This window comes from Limulus polyphemus, unplaced genomic scaffold (genome assembly GCF_000517525.1).
Source record: "Limulus polyphemus unplaced genomic scaffold, Limulus_polyphemus-2.1.2 Scaffold1714, whole genome shotgun sequence".
In the NCBI taxonomy this organism is placed as follows: Eukaryota; Metazoa; Arthropoda; class Merostomata; order Xiphosura; family Limulidae; genus Limulus; species Limulus polyphemus.
This window is the reverse complement of record NW_013667324.1, coordinates 82,155-97,547: the sequence shown is the minus strand read 5'-3', so window position 1 is coordinate 97,547 and position 15,393 is coordinate 82,155. Positions and strand designations below refer to the sequence as shown.

The 15,393-nt window shown below is 31.7% G+C and overlaps 2 protein-coding genes across 7 annotated transcripts in view; both read right to left on the bottom strand.

Annotated features, from left to right (window-relative positions):
• Positions 1-5,509, bottom strand: part of LOC106464670 (sodium channel protein para-like) — a 79,872-nt gene extending 74,363 nt beyond the window's left edge. For all 4 annotated transcript variants that reach the window (XM_022392435.1, XM_022392434.1, XM_022392437.1 and 1 more), the window contains exon 1: positions 5,419-5,509. The gene's annotated coding sequence lies outside the window, so the exon portion shown is untranslated. The remainder of the gene's footprint in view (positions 1-5,418) is intronic.
• Positions 5,510-9,775: 4,266 nt separating this feature from the next.
• LOC106464669 (serine incorporator 5-like) overlaps positions 9,776-15,393 on the bottom strand; it is a 23,943-nt gene continuing 18,325 nt past the window's right edge. For all 3 annotated transcript variants that reach the window (XM_022392432.1, XM_013924828.2, XM_022392433.1), the window contains exons 12-14: positions 14,489-14,522; positions 13,067-13,211; positions 9,776-12,892 (exon numbers count right to left, since the gene is read on the bottom strand). In XM_022392432.1, the coding sequence (XP_022248140.1) occupies positions 12,685-12,892; positions 13,067-13,211; positions 14,489-14,522 (387 nt within the window). In that variant the 3' untranslated portion in view covers positions 9,776-12,684. The remainder of the gene's footprint in view (positions 12,893-13,066; positions 13,212-14,488; positions 14,523-15,393) is intronic.

Here is a 15,393-nt window from a genome sequence, read left to right as displayed (position 1 = left end):
AACACTTCACTATACCCAAAAGACATGGGTTTTTTATGTCTCAGGTAACAACGTCACTATACCAAAATACATTGGTTTTATATCTCAGATAACAACGTCACCATAGAAAAAGGACATGGGTTTTTATATCTCAGATAACACTTCACTATACCCAAAAGACATGGGTTTTTTATGTCTCAGGTAACAACGTCACTATACCAAAATACATTGGTTTTATATCTCAGATAACAACGTCACCATAGAAAAAGGACATGGGTTTTTATATCTCAGATAACACTTCACTATACCCAAAAGACATGGGTTTTTTATGTCTCAGGTAACAACGTCACTATACCAAAATACATTGTTTTTATATCTCAGATAACAACGTCACTTCTACCCAAAAGACGGGTTTTTATATCTCAGATAACACTTCACTATACCCAAAAGACATGGGTTTTTTATGTCTCAGGTAACAACGTCACTATACCAAAATACATTGGTTTTATATCTCAGATAACAACGTCACTATACCAAAAGACATTGGTTTTATATCTCAGATAACGACTTCACTATACCCAAAAGACATAAAACGATACACATTCAGTAATTTGAATCCACCTGAGATATTTCTAGCACAGTAACTCAGAGAAACTGCTTTATAAATATACAGGTAGACGATCTTATGCCTAGATGTATGTACTCACTGCAAAACACTCGCGATCCACGCGCCAATGGACCACAGAAAGTTTACATGAATGGATATTCGTACACGTGCTTGTACAACACTCAACACTCATTCTTCTTTCCTAGCCGGACATCGAAGATATTTATTCTAGTGGAAGTTAAAGCAGGAAAGGCGCATGCGCAGTATGAAGAGAACAGAAACTTCGTGCCTTTGCATACAACTGCTGTTATTACATTAGGTTAGCACTAATGCGTTTCTACCATACAATGGTTACTACTCACAGTTTATTAGATACAACAGAAATTGATCAACATTACAAGACTTCTTGATATTTCACAAATTAGATATTTCCTATTGCACTTTAAACAAAATTATTTCAATTCTTTAAGAAATTTAACAATATTTTTGCTACTGATTAGAAGTTTTGTAGAATACCATTATCTTCGAAAAAACTTTCAATACCATACTTTAATTACTTCAGATAATAGTAAACCTCTTTAGTGTATACTCCCGTTAATTGAAGCTATTTTTATATAATAGTTGACAATACCACACTTTAATTACTTCAGATAATAGTAAACCTCTTTAGTGTATACTCCCGTTAATTGAAGCTATTTTTATATAATAGTTGAAAATACCATACTTTAATTACTTCAGATAATAGTAAACTTCTTTAGTGTATACTCCCGTTAATTGAAGCTATTTTTATATAATAGTTGAGAATATAGTATATATAACATTACGTCATTGGTTAAGTTAAATTAGGTTTTACAAAATACTTTCTTTGCCATATTTACAACTGTTCTAACTTTCCTTTCTAAGTCTTTGATTATTATTGAACCTTCTTAAGGTTTATTATGTTTACATTTTACAGGGGATTTAACTCTCTTTGTTTTGACCTGTTACATGTGTTTTGTTACAGAGATTAGTTAGTGGGAGTAGTTGTTTTTGACATATTGTTTTATTTGTATTTCATTTAACATTGTCATATTTTCATTATGGAATCAATATTTTAGCTATTTGTTGTACAATTAAGGTATTGATTTTCATTTCTTATCTATTGTTTTGTATTTTTATAACCGTTGGTTCCTGGTTGTAATCTTGGTAATGTCTACTTGACTCCGCGCCTAAACAAAAACGTAGTAAGTTAAAACCTGTTTATTGTCGGATGTACAGAATATAATATTTATGGTTACAACGTTTCACCAGGTTAATCCGTATTCCCTTTAATTATTTAAAGTTTTCTCAAGTACTATATTTATTTAATTTGATATTTGGTATTATTTTTCTCCCAGTTTATGCAGTAGCATAAGTTAAAATATTGAAATCAAACTTCATAATATACGTCGCAGAAATAACTCTGGTTGACAGACCCTCTGATTACTGTCTTAGTTTCGTCGTAGATCAGATCCAGAGATACTTACTCGTCAAATGTCTCTTGGCACGTGATCAATATTTATCCATTCGTAAAACTCCTCAAATGTCACCAGGTACGTGACCGAGATTTATCCAGTTCGTAAATCACACATAACAAGTGAAACCGGTTTTATAAAAGTGACAAGTTGATAAAAACGGATCTTAGGAGTAGACAACAGATGATGGAAGTAAGTGTAAAATTACCGTGGTGTGATAACATGAAAGAGAGAGAAACTGAGAAAAATATGAAATTGTCGAACAAAATAGCGTCAAACAGACGCATATCAGACAGTAGTGCATAAAGAGTAACAGAATAGCGATGAATGTAGAAACCGTATTAAAAGGGCAACAGGGTAATGAACAATGTGTAAATAGTAACAGAATAGCGATGAATGTAGAAACCGAATTAAAAATGATAACAGGGTAATGAACTATGTATAAAGAGTAACATAATAGCGATGAATGTAGAAACCGAATTAAAAAGGATAACAGTGTAATGAACAATGTGTAAATAGTAACAGAATAGCGATGAATGTAGAAACCGAATTAAAAATGATAACAGGGTAATGAACTATGTATAAAGAGTAACATAATAGCGATGAATTTAGAAACTGAATGCACATGAAACAGGGAAGTGAATGTAAAAACTGACATTTATAGTTATCCTCATTTCACGGGGTTGATTTATATATAACTGTTGTTACCAATATCAGTCTCTGACATTTATAGCTAAACTCATTTCACGGGGTTGATTTAAAGCTAACTGAGCAGTGAGCTAGCTGTAGTCACGTACGGGTCATAGGGAACCTAACATCGTCAAGTAAAACAACTACACACTTAATAGTTAGTTGCTATTATCAGTAGACAGACAGACAACCACTACTCCTAACGGTAATCTGTTTCTTCTTGATCTCCACCGTTCACGTCTTCCGAACGGTAAGTATTGGAGATTCGAAGCGATCATAGGTAGGAACTTTGTTATTAAAATACATTGATCGAACGATTTATGGTTCCTAGAAGCGCAACTGGAGCCAGGTGCAATAACGCAAAGATAAAAACATATAATAAATCCGTATCCACCAGAATAACGTAAGGTTGAAAGTCAGTAAAGAAACAGGTGCACGTAAAATAACTAACGTTCTGTAACCTAGCAACTAAGCAATTCATAGGATAGTTTGTTCAACTGTCAGTACTAGTAAAGCTTGATTTTCCTTACATTATTATCACTGTTTTATTATTATTCTCACACTGGTTACTGCTCTGTTCGGATATTCGAAAAGCTAAGCTACTCGAGGGCTAACTGAGCTAGAACTGAAAGGCAGTTGGACAACAGCAGCTACGGTCGACTTTTGGATTACTCTTATGTGATAGAATAATTGGATGTTACTTTCTCTCTTATAACATTCCCATAGTTACAGAGCACGTTCTTTTTTGGCGGTAACGGGATGCGAACGCAAGACAAGTTTTTTACATTCATTACCCTGTTTCTTATTGTTTATTGTCCTGTTATCTTTTTACTTCGGATACTGATATTGGTAACAACAGATATATATATAAATCAACCCCGTGAAATGAGGATAACTATAAATGTCAGATACTGATATTGGTAACAACAGTTATATATAAATCAACTTCGTGAAATGAGGATAACTATAAATGCCAGATACTCATATTGGTAACAACATATATATATAAATCAACTCCGTGAAATGAGGATAACTATAAATGCCAGATACTCATATTGGTAACAACAGATATATATAGATAAACCCCGTGAAATGTGGATAACTATAAATGTCAGATACTGATATTGGTAACAACAGATATATAGATAAACCCCATGAAATGAGGATAACTATAAATGTCAGATACTGATATTGGTAACAACATATATATATATAAATCAACCCCGTGAAATGAGGATAACTATAAATGTCAGATACTGATATTGGTAACAACATATATATATACAAATCAACCCCGGGAAATGAGGATAACTATAAATGTCAGATACTGATATTGGTAACAACATATATATATACAAATCAACCCCGGGAAATGAGGATAACTATAAATGTCAGATACTGATATCGGTAACAACAGATATATAGATAAGCCCCGTGAAATGAGGATAACTATAATGTCAGATCCTGATACTGGTAACAACAGATATATATAAATCAACTCTGTGAAATGAGTTTAACTATAATTAAATATACTTTCTTATTTATAAAAGTTAGAATAAGTTGGGTGAAGTTTTAAAAAATAACCCCATTCTCGAAACAGAGTGGGTTGATTTTTTAAAAATTTTTGATGGAGTGTTTGTTATGGATTTCGCGCAAAGCTACACGAGGGCTATCTGCGCTAACCGTCCCTAATTTAGCAGTGTAAGACTAGAGAGAAGGCAGCTAGTCATCACCATCCACTGCCAACTCTTGGGCTACTCTTTTACCAACAAATAGTGCGATTGACAGTCACATTATAACGCCCCCACGGCTGAAAGGGCGAGCATGTTTAGTGAGACGGTAATTCGAACCCGCGACCCACAGATTGCGAGTCGAGCGCCAACCACCTGGCCATTTTTGATGGAAATTATAGCATATGTTGGCCTAATCTTTTTTACAGAAATAAAATAAATGTTTTGAAGAGTTAAGCATGTTAGATTAAAATGTTGTCTCGAATTTGTCTGCATGTTTTTGATTAATCTTTCAGTAATTCTATCTATAGAGGTCGTTTCGTACGTTTGAAAATAAGAACTTTTGAGTTTCAGAAGATATTTTGTTATCTTCCTCATCAAATAATTTCGTTCTTTGTTCATAAAAAACTGGTACATTTCAAAATATCGAAAGGGAAGAAGACGAGGTAGTGCAAAACTAGTCAGAACGTCTTGATTATTTGCGCTTTTTGTGAAAATACAGCGTGAAACTGGTTTGGACTGATTGCCACTAGTTTTATTTTATCCCGAAAGAAATACTTTTTAACAAATATGTAGAAATTTGGCAACTGGTAAACTCCGATATCGTTCGCAATGATCTGTTACTCTCGTTCAAAAGATTAAATTACTTAGAATAGTAATATTATGACATTTGTCATGAGTTTTAACTTTTAAATTTAGATGTTTCAAGCACTAAAAGGTTTATATTAGTAAAGAGTAAACAGTGTAGCCCTTAAAATAATAAAAAACCAGGAGTAAACTAGGTTGAGATTAATAACGTAATAGTTGATTAAATAAACAGATGTAACTATAAACAGACAGAGAAATTTAATTGTTGCCTTTTCTTTAGCTTCCCTGGTCGCTTAAGTGAGGTAAGCAACGGAAACACCTTAACCCTTACCTTAAATGACCATTGGGGTAACTGATAACCTTCATAGTTTGGGCTGTTTTCGCTAATGTCCAATGATCAAGCTTTCGGGTGAACATTAAAGTTCGGCCATGTTGGAACAGCGAGTTCTCGGTGTCTTGAAATGCTGACGTCACAACTATGCAGAGGTGAAAGACACTGCGCCACTCCAGAACTCCAATAGAAATGCTGTAATTATGAAGGAGAGCCCTGGTTGCTAATAGAGATCTCGTAGCCATGGTAACAAGAAAACATTAGACCAGATATTAAAAGCAAATTTCGTACCGTCGTTCCTCTTTAAGACGTTTAAGAAACTAAATCTTGAAGATTTGACATAATTTTAAACAACACATTGACTGCAATAGATCCTTGGTCGTAGTCATATTAACTAACAACTTAGAACTGGTTCACTTAAAAATAAAACAGAAATCTACAGAGTTAATAAAATCTCAACATCAATCACTGAGTGTCTAGATAACAGGTAAACACTACAATATATGATGAAATGATTCGTTGTTTATTTCAGATACAATCCATCCACAACTCTCTAGGAAAATGAAGTGTTTTCTCTTAGATTCCATTGTTGTGGAGTATTGTAAGTTTTTTATTTTTAAATAATTTCTATAATATTCTTACAGTATTTTCCCTTTAGTGTACTCCACCTTCTGCACTATAACTAAACGTTGTTCAAGGAATATTCTATTCTTATTTACTTGCTTTGTAAAAGCATTACATTTTCATTACCATAGTAGATTATTTATGCTTTATAAACATTCTTACGATGCCAAGGCTCGACTAATTGTTTCTAGTTTCCAATTGGTGTCACTATCGTATTGGCAAGTTCACAGAAAATATAACGGACAAGTAGAATAATTCGGACAGCTCGTTTCTCGGATTTCAGAACCAGACAAATACAAACCCAGGATATATACAACACAGTGATATGACAGAAACCCACCATTCGTTCACCAGAACTTATGACAGAAAACCCATTTCGTTTACTAGAAGTTAGGACAGAAAACTCTTCATTCACTCACCAGAAGTTATGACAGAAAACTCCATTCATTGACTAGAAGTTAACACAGAAAACTCCCATTCTTTCACTAGAAGTTATGACAGAAAACTTCCATTCATTGATCAGAAGTTATGACAGAAAATCCACATTCATGGTAAATGAATGACAGAAAACCCCATTCTTTCACCATAAGTTCAAAGCAGGTCCGGATTAGGAGAGAAAAAGCAGTGAATGTTATTATAGATTTGAACTTGAATGACTAGTTAACAAAAATTAACTAACTAAAAAAGACAAGAGACTAAATAAGATACCAAATTCAATTGGTATGGCATTTTAGATTATTACCAGCTTACCTTTGAAAATTAAACTTTGAAGAAATAACTTTTATATTTTCTGTTCATTTGAGAAACTTTTAAATGGAAATATCTATAATACAATATATATATCTAGAATCACACAAACAATATTTAATGATAGTACAAACTAATCTCTAATCTGAACACTGACATAACTTCTTTTTAAATATAGTCTTACTTGTTCATATCGAAATATCCTCTGCTGGATTCGATACTAAACTTTTAGGAAATTTATTAAGAGTATCACACAGTAATGAAAATCACAAGAGTTGAATTGCTCTATGTATCCATTTCTAAGATCCAACAAAGTATACAAAATTATAGTTTTCTTGAAACAAACGTTATCAACATATTGTTCAGCCCAACGTTTCGTTTAATATAACGGTTTTGTTACAACATGTACCATTAATACGTGTAACTTGGCACATTCTTTTATATAAGAAGTTAATTATATAAATGATATTTAGTAGTTTAAAACACAGTTTAATATAATAAGTTAGTTATAAAAAACACTAAGAACAACATTAACATGTGTAACACGTCATAATGTTTGACATAGAAATTTGTTACAACAAATACCATTAAAATGTGTAACTCAAAACATTGTTTGATATAAAAAATATCATTAACATGTGGAACACGACACATTGTTTGATACATTAACATGTGGGACACGACATATTTTTTGGTATATTAACACGTGGAACACGACACATTATTTGATATATTAACATGACACATTGTTTGATATATTAACATGTTGAACCTGACACATTGTTTGATATATTAGCACGTTCATGACATTGTGCGCCACCGGTGGTATATTTGCATGTTTTCTGTTGGACGACGCGTGCCACCCGTGGTACATAAGATATAATTGCACCTCATATCTCCAAAGTTCTATATGAAAGTATATATTTGGTACGGACGGCTATGATAAAGCCACGCCTTCCATTATGTACCACTGGTGGAGTACGAATGCCATGTTGAAAGGACAACTGAAATATAACAAATTTATTCGATTTAATCACTTTTTATTTTAAAATTGTACATGACCGCCAAAGCTTAAATGGGCGAGGACTCATGTACCACCGGTGATGCACTCATGAGAAAGATGTCAATGCAGTCATTCTGACATAAAACATAACATAAAGCCATTAAATTAACAGTATTTAAAACAGAGTTCACAATGAGGCTTAACGTTCCTATTGCACAATTAGAGAAATCAATTACGCCGCGAATATGTTAACATGTGGAACACGACACCTTGTTTGATACATTAACATGTGGAACATGACACGTTTGATATACTAACATGTGAAACACAACACATTGTTTGACATAAAAAGTTTCTTATGACAAACGTTATTAACGGCTTTATCAGTTCACACAATTTTACATTATATATTAAACGGTATAACTTTTATTATCGTTACTACAGTTTATATTCACGTATATCTTCTTGCAATACCGGAAAACAACTGAAGAAGTTCAACAACAAGCAGAAACAAAAAGAACATTAATACGAAAAAGACAAAGCAGCATTATTTGGTCGTGTGATGAGTGATGGAACATTTAGGAAATTTATGAGACACGATGTAAAGGTAGACAGCGAGAGAAGATCCTGGACAGTTTAACAATCTGGCTACACAAAGAGAGTGTGACTGATGTAATCACAAGTGTCTGAGACCGGGAAAGGTGGAGGGACATGATCTCTACAAAGCAGAGCACTTGATGATGATATTTTCTTGCGTAGACTGTTATCGGCACTCAGTTTTCTAGTACGTTTAGTGCCATCTGTCGGTCTACATACTTACTAGAAAAAAGACATGATTATCGCTGACAAATAATTGATTTTCACATTATTTAAATTTCAAGTCCAGAAGGCTTATATCGCTATATCTAGTGTTAAAGGTATTGCTTCAAATTACTCACCTATTAATAACACCGAAGATATGTGTTATTTAAGTTGATTGACCAACAAGGTAGTTATATCTGTTGGATACCCAGGCTCATGTGTTTTGTCTATAACACTGTACGAGAAATTCCTTGAAAAGTTATTTCTTGTATTAAACAAACCAATTAAGAACATTAGGGAGAAACAGCATATAACATTTGAATTTCTCAAATAAACCCTGGATTTTCGTGAGCAACAAATTTTGTCAACAATGGTCAATAGAAGTTGAACCTCCCAGAATTTAGCTAATCGCAGTGGGAAGAGCATAACTCGTGTTGTGCTTCAAAATAAAGTCAAGCTACTTGTTGATGAAAGAAACAGAGTCTTGATGATGGTTAGGAGAGTAAGTCTTCATGAATATAACAGCTTTTTTTACAGCAAATCTATTTATATCAAATAATTTGAAATTGTATTTTCAATGTAATAAGATCAGGATAGAGATGACACATTACCACAGAAAGTTTCGATTATCTTACACATTTATATTATTATGGCAAACACTGAACATTTGAAGTTGAATGATCAAAAAGTTATTTAATCTATATTTCTATTTTATTTCTTTCATCAACATATTTATTATTTAACCTTCGACATGGAGATCTCACACATGACCAGCTTTCATATCAAACTTAAAAATGTCTCATCTAAGTACTAGTTGTAAGTCAATAAACTTATCGCTGACTCATTAGGGACCCTTCCTCGAGTAATGGTTGTAATACTTATTTTCATAGCCATAAATGAATAAATAAATCGGCAAAAAAGTCAGTTATGATTTCATTCTATCCTTAATACTTACAAAACTAGACTTGTTTTGCATTTTGTACAAAGCTACAAAATGGACTATCTGCACTAGCTGTCCCTAATTTAGTAGTGATAGACTAGAAGGAAGGCAGCTAGCAATCATCAACCACTGCCAAATCTTGGGCTATTCTTTTACCAACGAATATTGGCATTGACCGCAAGGTTATAACGTCCCACAGCTGAATGAACATATCTAAATTAATCCACAACTAACAAGTATTCAAAAAAACATATCTTTATTATATGTATTGTTTAAATACTTAAAGTGAAAAAACACAAATTGTAATATTACACTTTTGTCAAGTAACTTATAATCTCTTCACAAAAACTTGAATTAAACACTTTATGGCCACAACACACACATGCAGCATTTTGCAGAAATGGTGACTGTTTACAGGTCTCAAACTAAAACTACAGTAATAGCAGGTTCAGTCAAGAAATACTGTAACATTTGACAATTCAAAATATTTGATTCACCCTACAATTTGGAAAACAAGGACTAGCACAGCTCAAATGTATAATTCAAATATTAAACAAATTATACCCCAAAACCCATACAACCTGAACTCTGCTCTTACATTCATCCTCTAATATTGGATAAATGAAAGTAATTAGAAATTTTTTTAATGATAATTACTCTGTTTTACAAGGTTATTCTCCTACCAACAGTTCTATGTTAGTTTCACCATTGGAAACTCTTCCAAAGAGCAATTAAATACAACTGACATATACCTAATAAGATACTTGAGATACATAACTATTGCATTAGGTATCAACTTCTACAAACATCTCCTTTTAACAACAATACAATGATTATTAGTATAAGATTGGTTGATTTTACAAATATTTGAAAATTTTAAAATATTTAATTATTCTTAAGTTACAAGAACTTAATTTTGTGCAGAAGTACAGAAAACATTTGAAACATCTACATATTGATAATACGCTGTAAAAGGTGTCATTGATTCTTTGACTTAAGGGTAAGAAAGGTAGGAAGGGTCCTCTTGAATGAGAACGAATATCCATGTTGATAATAGGTTGTAAAGGGTGTCATTGATTCTTTTACTTAAGGGTAAGAAAGGTAGGAAGGGTTCATTTGAATGAGAAGAACAAATAGCCATGTTGATAATAGATTGTAAAGGGTGTCATTGATTCTTTTACTTAAGGGTAAGAAAGGTAGGAAGGGTTCATTTGAATGAGAACGAATATCCATGTTGATAATAGGTTGTAAAGGGTGTCATTGATTCTTTTACTTAAGGGTAAGAAAGGTAGGAAGGGTTCATTTCAATGAGAAGAACAAATAGCCATGTTGATAATAGGTTGTAAAGGGTGTCATTGATTCTTTTACTTAAGGGTAAGAAAAGTAGGAAGGTTCCCTTTGAATGAAAACAACAAAGTGGGATTAACAATTATAAAACAACCTTTGGTGAATGGGTTTAGGATAATTTAGAAGTATAACTAACCCTTCAGTAGTGGAGTTATTGATAATAAGAAATGTTTCTTGCTGTAACAGAACAATCTTTCTGCTCATTTTTAAATGAAGTATTACATGAATTGAAAAACAAATAAGAACCTCTGCAATAAAATTCTACAAAAATAAAAATACATGTTAATAAGTAAATTAGTCTGCAATATTGCACAATCAATGCACATCCATATATATACGTAATATATATATATTATATATTGATTTCTTCTTACAATCATTTATTATATATATATACATCTACAGATATAACTATAAAAACAGTGAAGATTCTAAAACTGAAATAATAAAATAAAATAGTGACTTATGTTACTATCGTAAATCTACAAAACCACTCTCAGAACTAATACTAGGAGAAATTTTAATACATCATTGAGCAATTTAATACAAACAAGTAGAATACAAATGTCCATGAAATTTTATACCTTTCATTTATTAAAACTAAAAACAAAATTTTCAAACATAATACTATTGAATGATGGGTAAAATGTTTGTTTCCATGGGCTAACCTAATACATCTCTTGGCCTTTAGAAACAGGCTTAAATTGCATATAATACAATACTGTCTTCTAGCTGATTAAGATCTAGTAATGACAATAACACTTATATCGTTGTTTATTATCTTTAACTGATTAAAGCCTAGTGTAGTAACACCAATATTCAAACCTTATGTTGCACACTTTCAGTAAGTTAGGTACTCATAAAAGCACAACATATGTATTTTCAAACTAAAATCACAACTTTCTTTTTCATCAGAGCAAACAGTAAATAAAAAATATCAGATCTTGATATTTTATTGATTTAAAAAGCACATAAAACACCTAACAATAACCATTTGTTGTCTCTAAAACTAAGGTTACTTAAATTCTATTAAAATAACAACTGATCTATTGAAAACTTGATTTAAAGCACAATAGCTGAAAGACTGTTCTTACAGGATATTCTTATTGTTCATCCTTATGTCTTCTTTAATCAGCTGTTTACAAGGATCAGTTATATAGAAATCTTTGTTTGAGCTTACACAACTTGAACTTTTCAGGGTTATTGGCAAGATGAGAATGTTCACGTGGAGAAACACAGAATACAGCAATGAAGATGAAAATTATAAAAATACTTTATATATATATATAGAAAGAGAGATAAAAGCACATGTATAAGGCTCTAATTAATATCACAATATAATATGTATATTTATGTAATATTCTATTTCTGAGGTGTTTTGGTTTTTGCAAAGAAGTATGAAAACTTTTCTTTAAGATTCTGCATCATATTCATGGACTGCTGTTGCTATTTTTTCTATATCTTTTAAAATTTGTTCACATCCATGTCACTGACAACTGAGTTTCTGAATAACACTGCTTTTAGTGACATGAAATATATGTCTTTCATATATATATAGCTACATATTATGACAAATACACCTTTAATTTTACAAACGTCCTGCTAACAATTCTAAACTACTCTTGAACCACTAGCTACAAAATAAAAGTTTAACCCACTCTTTAAAATTGCCCAAGACAATATAGCATTAATGTTATAAAGTTCAGATGGTTTTACATATTTCCTTCCAAAATTCAAGAAATTATGAGTTTAGTTATTAACACACTGGTGCAATATCCCCATTTCTTTTATCAATCTTCTCCATTTAGTGATTCGGTCTAGATCTTTGGTTCACCTGGTGGAGTTCAATGTTCTGGGGTTGTTGTCGGTTTCTTCTGTTCAGCCGACCAGGACAAAGTTCAGGGGCTACCAGGGTTAGGATATAAATGAGCATACATATCCAAGATGATGCCATCTTTACCCAAACAGAAGCCCAATTTTTCTCGAAGGATATCAACTGTGCCTGTTCAGGTCTAAAAAAAATTAAAATTCATTCTAATGATATCCTACTCATACAAAAGGATATGAATAATGAAAAATAATTTTATATAATTAAAATCTAACTATTCTTCACTATTAAAGCAATAAACAGTCAAATAATTAGCTGTAAGTGAAGACAAGGTTCCATTCCTTAACAAAAAACATACCTAAACCAGTGAGTGAGCTGCATCATAATATAGAGAGAGGCTAAGCAGGCCAAAAGGTGGAAACATGAATAACTATAGATGACACCTTCAGCTTCATTTCTAATCACCTTCTGGCCTCCCTGATCATCAACTTGTACTCCAGCAGCTGAAAAATAATAATTATGCTATAATACAATTAAGTAATACCCTTTATTGTGGTGTGAAATAATAATTACACTATAATACAATTAAGTAATATCCTTTATTGTGGTGTGAAATAATAATTACACTATAATACAATTAAGCAATACCCTTTATTGTGGTGTGAAATAATAATTACACTATTATACAATTAAGCACTATACTTTATTGTGGTGTGAAGTAATAATTACACTATTATACAATTAAGCACTATACTTTATTGTGGTGTGAAATAATAATTACACTATAATACAATTAAGTAATATCCTTTATTGTGGTGTGAAATAATAATTACACTATTATACAATTAAGCACTATACTTTATTGTGGTGTGAAGTAATAATTACACTATAATACGATTAAGCACTATACTTTATTGTTGGTGTGAAATAATAATTACACTATAATACAATTAAGTAATATCCTTTATTGTGATGTGAAGTAATAATTACACTATAATACGATTAAGTAATACCATTTATTATGGTGTATGCATGGTCTATTTGTGATATTTTTAAAATAATACATTAAACATTCAGAATTGACATGTTCATTTACTCTTGTTCTAACTCAGAAAAACTGAAAATTTGGACAGATAGTCACAGAAATGAAATAACTTTTTCAAGACTTTAACATTTTTTCAGGAGGAAAAAAATTAAACATTTTACAAACTTGAGTTTTTCCAAATGATACATTTCATATCTCCTTTCTACATATTGTTTCTTTTTGCACTTCTGTTGTATGATAGAAATAATTGGCCTGACAGTTAAAGTATGCCACAACTACTATTATATAGAAGCAAGTGGCCTTACAGTTAAAGTATGCCACAAATACTGTTATATAAAAACAAGTGGCCTGATTGTTAATGTGTACCACAACATAGTGACTTCGATAAAACTGTGTCAACTGAAACTTATGTAACATTAATTCTCATCTCTTAGAGACTATATTTATAGCTTTACATAAAGCACTTTGTGTTATTCATTATTTGTTTTTTTTTCAGAAAAGTTCTTATATTATATATTCAAAAATAATCCAATAACATCTATAACAAAAAATATCTACAGTTCTTGTGGGTTTTATCACAAATGTTATGCTTAGTGATTTTCACAAAATAGTCCCCCCCCCCCCAAAGAAAGGATATAAAAGCAAACTAGGTTTTATGCCTTTTGAGCCTATGAGAAACCTAGTGTGTTATAAAAACTCAGTTAATGTTTTTAAAGTAACAGGAGAACAACTTACATGACCTAGGATGGGAACAACAACAGGAACAATACTGCAACACAGAAAAAAAATCACACTCACTAAGACTGTTTCAAACTACAGCTATGCAAAAAAATCAATAACAATAATCAGATATAAGTTAATTTACACGAAATCTTAATACATCTAAGCCTTGTAATATTTGATGAACTACATTTTTCATCACTGTAATTGAACTGTTTAAATCCCAGTTTTCACCACATCTGTAAAAATCACAAGCAAAAATAAGAAGTCATGAAGATTTTCCAAGTGACTGCAAAGGAAAAATCAGCCTGACTTATAACAGTACTTATGAAAATTAACTCAATCAGCTTACACAGCAGTAATTATTTAAACTTGATAAAAAAAAGCTTATAAAAATTTTGTTCAATTTAATTTATAATCCCAGTAATAAAAGAAAATAAACTGTTTCATGGGAAAAAATTCATTTTTTCAATCTACATCATTATTTCAAGTGACACTGTTTCCCAGGACTAATTAAATAAGACATATGAAACATACTGTATCATGTGGGAAAAACAACATACCATGGCAAGATAAACCTGCAGTTTGAGCAATAATTAATAGCTCTCATCAATTCCACTAGTTTAATGATACCCAAGAAAGAAAGCTTTGTGAATAACTGACAGATTTTAGCTTTACTTGTACAGGGTTTGAAATCTACCATGTAATGCTTTCATTTTGCAAGCAGACACCAGTAAAATGTGATACTAATATGAATTGTGTGCAACCAGACACTAATAAAATGTGATACTAATATGAGTTGTGTGCAACCAGACACTAGTAAAATGTGATACTAAATCGAGTGGTGTGCAACCAGACACTAGTAAAATGTGATACTAACATGTGTGGTGTGCATGCACACACTAGTAAAATGTGATACT